Source organism: Guillardia theta, assembly GCF_000315625.1.
Source record: "Guillardia theta CCMP2712 unplaced genomic scaffold GUITHscaffold_371, whole genome shotgun sequence".
NCBI lineage: Eukaryota > Cryptophyceae > Pyrenomonadales > Geminigeraceae > Guillardia > Guillardia theta.
Genome location: NW_005434309.1, coordinates 7,997 through 12,996, shown reverse-complemented (window position 1 = coordinate 12,996; position 5,000 = coordinate 7,997). Strand labels below are relative to the sequence as shown.

The 5,000-nt window shown below is 61.0% G+C and overlaps 4 protein-coding genes across 4 annotated transcripts in view; 2 read left to right on the top strand and 2 right to left on the bottom strand.

Annotated features, from left to right (window-relative positions):
- Positions 1-485: 485 nt before the first annotated feature.
- Positions 486-1,445, top strand: GUITHDRAFT_61650 (hypothetical protein; the record flags this gene model as incomplete). Its single annotated transcript, XM_005818139.1, has 1 exon — positions 486-1,445. A coding segment is annotated over one exon (960 nt), but the record flags the coding sequence as incomplete, so codon positions are not given.
- A 1,017-nt stretch (positions 1,446-2,462) lies between these two features.
- GUITHDRAFT_122584 (hypothetical protein) lies at positions 2,463-3,493 on the bottom strand (the record flags this gene model as incomplete). Its single annotated transcript, XM_005818138.1, has 2 exons — positions 2,463-2,523; positions 2,982-3,493. The coding sequence occupies 2 exons, from the start codon at positions 3,491-3,493 to the stop codon at positions 2,463-2,465; spliced, it is 573 nt and encodes a 190-aa protein (XP_005818195.1).
- Positions 3,494-3,919: 426 nt separating this feature from the next.
- On the bottom strand, positions 3,920-4,210 carry GUITHDRAFT_122583 (hypothetical protein; the record flags this gene model as incomplete). Its single annotated transcript, XM_005818137.1, has 1 exon — positions 3,920-4,210. One exon carries the CDS (start codon positions 4,208-4,210, stop codon positions 3,920-3,922), a length of 291 nt encoding a protein of 96 aa, XP_005818194.1.
- Positions 4,211-4,393: 183 nt separating this feature from the next.
- GUITHDRAFT_122582 (hypothetical protein) overlaps positions 4,394-5,000 on the top strand; it is a gene marked incomplete at both ends in the record, with an annotated part of 813 nt that continues 206 nt past the window's right edge. Inside the window, one exon of the mRNA XM_005818136.1 lies at positions 4,394-4,932. Coding sequence (XP_005818193.1) covers positions 4,394-4,932 — 539 coding nt within the window. The remainder of the gene's footprint in view (positions 4,933-5,000) is intronic.

Genomic DNA, 5,000 nt, shown 5'->3' with positions numbered 1-5,000 from the left:
GTTCTCTTCCTCCATCATGAACCACGATCTTTCTTGCTCTGCCTGCCATGATCCGTATGCTCCTGACCCACTGTCTTGACCACTCGTCTGATGTAGACCCTCCTCCTCTAGTTTCATCTGTCCTGTTATCTTGCGTCTCTGATTTGTGGGTACAGATGGTACCCCAGCACCAGCACGTTCATCCTGCCTTCTGGCTCACCCTTCTCTTCCCTTCTTGCCTGCCCCCGCGAGTATCCCCTGGCCTCAGCTTTCCGCGCTTGCTGAACAGAAGTGTTCCTGAGCTATGCTCACTCTGTGAACAAGATTGTCAACTGCTATCTGACTCGCATGGTGTTCCTTGTTCGTGTCCAGGTGTGTTGAAGGAGAGGGAGAGGCGAGGGAAGATGAAGCAAGTAAGAGTTCCAGTGCTCGTTTACGCTAGGAGGGCGGAACAAGGTATCCGCATGGTATCAAGGAGGGTCAACCTCAGAGCCAAGAAGGGCCACCTCCTCTGCCGCGTCATCTGCGCTGGCATCAACCCGTGCGACGCCAAGTTTCAGATAGGCGACAAGGTCCCGCACTGGGCGCGGGACGTGGCGAGGATGGCGATGGAGGGACGAGCCGTCGGCTTCGACTTCTCCGGGGTCGTAGTAGACGCTCCTCCTGGCTGCCCTGGCTTCAGCATCGGGGACTCTGTCTTCGGGACGCTGCCGTCGGGCGCGGGGACTTTGACCCACTACGTGCAGGCGCCCATGGACCAGATTGCGAAGAAGCCGACGAGCTTGTCGTTTGCTGAGGCAGGTGCGCTGCCGATTGTCGGGCTGACGGCGATGCAGGCACTGGTGTTTGACAACCACCTGTCAAAGTCACAGAGGCTGCTGGTGATAGGGGGGAGTGGGGGCGTCGGACATGTTGCCATCCAAATCGCCAGGGCGATCGGCGCGCAAGTGACCAGCGTCTGCGGGCCGAGGAACTCAAAGTTTGTCGAGGCTCTGGGAGCTGAGAACATCATCGACTACACGAAAGGGAGCGATTTCATCCTGTCCGAGCTCAAGAGGCTCACGAGCCTAGAGGGGCCCTTTGACCTCTGTCTCGACACCGTCTCGAGCAACGAGGAGCAGGACGCGGTATACCAGTACAGGAGGCTGATTATGGCCAACAATGACGGCCGTCGCCTTGTTCGTGGCAAGTACATCACGATCGGAGGAAGCACGTCAGAGTGGGCTCGAGCCCTGGTGAAGAAGCTGGTTGGGATGAACCTGTTCGGGCAGCAGGAGCTGTTCTGGGTCTCTTTTCCCGGCAGCCGGAGAGCTCTAGAGCAGCTGAAGGCATTGACTGAGGCCCAGCAGCTGCGTCCCACCGTGAGTGAGATCTTTCCCTTCGAGGAGGAGGCAGTGCAAACAGCGTTCGAGAGGCTGCACAGCAGGAGGACGGTGGGGAAGCTTGTTGTTCAAGTGTCTCCCAACGACTGGTCGATGGAGATGGAGCAGGTGGAGGAGGAGAGGGAGGAGACATCGGGAGGAGCTGTAGGAGGTGATGACGTAGCAGGAGCCAAAGAGTCTCTGATGCCCTGAACACACGGCGATGACGAAGGAGCAACATGAAAAAATGTGAATTCTTGTAAATATCCTAGTGACCTTGAGTCGTTCGGCTGATTTACTGAAGCGACTCAAGTTTTGCTGAGGCAGATGCTTTCAATGACTTGTACATGAAAGCTCGAAACTGAGATTCAGCAAAACAGGCATGATTGTCCCCAAGAATCTCCCTCCTCCTCCTCGTCCTCGTCCTCGTCCTCGTCCTCGTCCTCGTCCTCGTCCTCGTCCTCCTCATCCATGTCCTTGTCCTCGACCTTATCGTTCCCTTAATGAACGGCAAGCCACCAGTGTATGATCTGGGTCTTGCCCATACACAGATAACAGTGAAAGCTTGAGGTTGCGAATGAGCTTCAGGTTGAGCCTCAACCGGGCTGTCAGCCTCGAGCATGGGGCCTACATCCGCCTCGTCGCATCCTCGGTGGGGGCTGGGAAGAGCAGCTTCTGCTGCTGTCGAGGCTTGCTTGGGCTAGAGCGTGTGGGTCTGCCTCCAGGCCATGCAGCCAGGAGTACTCGTCGCTGCCCGCATCAGGGTCATCCTTCATGCCTCGACAGCAGCAGAGGCTGCTCTCCCCAGCCCCCACCGACGATGCGCCGAGTCGTTGAAAGGTTCTACACCTAACCCGCCGCTGGATCTGCCTGGCATGTGTGAGAGCATGTAGGCGCCATGCTGGGTCGGGGGCAGGCGCTGGACGAGCTCACAGGTGCTAGCCGAGGCGCATGGGCAGGTGGAGGGAGGGCTGCTGAGGGCACAGACGTCGAGAGCAGCATCGCAGGCAGGCATGAAAGAAGGAGAGGAAGAAGGCGTCGGCGTCGGCGTCGTGGAAGGCGGAAGGCAGGAATGGTCACTGAGTGGTAAAAGTCACCGGGGTAGTAAAGTCACAGCACCTGTCAGCAAGGCGTCGCTCCAGTGCCGTTGGGCACATGGATGAGAAGTAGCTTAGTTAGTCCTCTGCGTTCCTCTCAGAGCATCAGGCTTCACCATGTCATGACTTGTACTATACAAGAGGCCGTTACCCCTACGTTCTCCCTTCCCTCCCCTTCCTTCTTCCTAGCTCACATACCCTCGGCTCCTCCCTGACACCATCCTCCTGACCTGCTCCTGCCGTCTCTTGAGGCTCCATCCGTTGACAAACATACCGCTGAGCCTGCAGGTGGCTCCAGCAGCTGTCACGAGGCTGCCGTCACTACCTCCCTCCTCTCCTCTCGTCACAAGCTTCCCTCCCTCTTTCCCCTCTCCCATCCCTCCCACTCCCTCTCCCCTCCCTGCCTTCTTCCACTCCCTTTGCTTCCTGCTCCTGTGACGCCTCCTGGGTGTCGTCTCGCCGCCGCCGCCCTCCTCCTCCCCTGCCTCCCGCGGCTGCTCGAGATGTCGATGCGTCAGCATGGCCTTGGATGGCTGGCCCTGACGCCTCCGCCTCGCTGGGGGAGGAGACGAGCTTGATGAAGTGCTTCTGGGCGTGCGACCTGACCTGCTGGACCGACCTCGTCCCGATGAAGCTCGCCATGCTCCTCGCCGCCCCCGCCCCTAGCCCCACGGGGATCCTGCCCTGCGTCACCAAGCTCCGCTCCTTGGGCCCGAACATCTCCAGCGCGATCCGGAAGCGCGCCTCCTCCTCCTCGGTCCAGGGGTGACGCCTGAAGGCGGGCTGCTTTGTCTTGGGCCTGCCTGCTGACCCCGACCCACCCCCGCCCTCCTCCTTCCCCGCGCTCGCGTCGCTCTCGACGCCCTCGCCAGGCGGTTCCCCGTGCCAGTGCTCGAGGAGGGGATGGGCGTGTAGGGCCTGGCTGTCTTGGAGGAAGGGGTCGGCGAAGGCTGGCTGGCTGGCCGCCATGCGAGCGACAGCCTCGTCCACCGACTCGTCGTGTGCTGCCGGGTCGATGGCTGGGGGAGTCTGATGGTGGAGCAGGCGGTCCCCCATGCTGTTCTTGTCGCTCGGGGAAAGACAGGGGATGAAATAGAGGGGGGCGGGTAGTAAAGAGGTGTGGTAAAAGGAGAAATAGACTCTTGAATCTCAAGGTGCCGTCAGCAAGAAGGGATTGCTGACATATCAAGGCTTCCCCATCTTCAAGTCACAGGCCTGCTGACGTCTCTTTACCACTCTTCTTGCGTCTTGCGGGGGCGAACGAGGAAAGACGGCGGCAAGCTGGGGCTGAGCTTGAGCATGAGCATGAGCTTGAGCTTGAGCTTGAGCTTGAGTTCGCGTCAGCTATCCGCCCCCAAGCATGGCGCCTACATGCTCTCACACATGCTGCGGCTTGTCTTGCGTAGAATCCTTCAACGACTCGGCGCATCGTCGGTGGGGGCTGGGGAGAGCAGCCTCTGCTGCTGTCGAGGCTTGCTTTGGCTAGAGCGTGTGGGTCTGCCTCCAGGCCATGCAGCCAGGAGTACTCGTCGCTGCCCGCATCAGGGTCGACAGGCTCAGAGGCTGACGGCGCGTTCCCCCTCCATATCGTCGACAGTCGAGCTTGAGCTTCAGGACCTGGGGGTGCAGCTTGAGCGTGAGAGCTCGAGTCCTTAGCCAAGCCTGGCCAGCCTCGAGTGCTGCTGCAGGTCTAGCCTCATCCTCAAGCTTCGGCTCCATCATCAGCATCATCACCAGCCCCTCCATCACCTTGAAGCGCAAGCCCCTGAGCATCGGTCAGGCCTCATCGAGGAGACGATCCTGGCAGGCAGTAAAGCGGGTGGTCAGCAACAGCAATGCTGACAGCTGGTCATTGGTGCTGACGGCACTTCAGATATCACTTCCTTTTACCACACCTCTTTACTACCCCGCCCCCCGGTAGGTACCCTCCGTCTCCATCTGAGCGACAAGATCAGCATGCAAGACTGCTTCCTCCACCATCAGACTCCCCCAGCCATCGACCCGGCAGCACACGACGAGTCGGTGGACGAGGCTGTCGCCCGCCTGGCGGCCAGCCAGCCAGCCTTCGCCGACCCCTTCCTCCAAGACAGCCAGGCCCTACACGCCCATCCCCTCCTCGAGCACTGGCAGTGGGACCCGCCTGGCGAGGACGTCAAGAGCGACGCGAGCGCGGGGAAGGAGGAGGGCGGGGGAGGGTCGGGGTCAGCAGGCAGGCCCAAGACAAAGCAGCCCGCCTTCAGGCGTCACCCCTGGACCGAGGAGGAGGAGGCGCGCTTCCGGATCGCGCTGGAGATGTTCGGGCCCAAGGAGCGGAGCTTGGTGACGCAGGGCAGGATCCCCGTGGGGCTAGGGGCGGGGGCGGCGAGGAGCATGGCGAGCTTCATCGGGACGAGGTCGGTCCAGCAGGTCAGGTCGCACGCCCAGAAGCACTTCATCAAGCTCGTCTCCTCCCCCGGCGAGGCGGAGGCGTCAGGGCCAGCCATCCAAGGCCGTGGGTGCGCATCGACATCCCGAGCAGCCGCGGGAGGCAGGGGAGGAGGAGGGCGGCGGCAGCACTTCATCA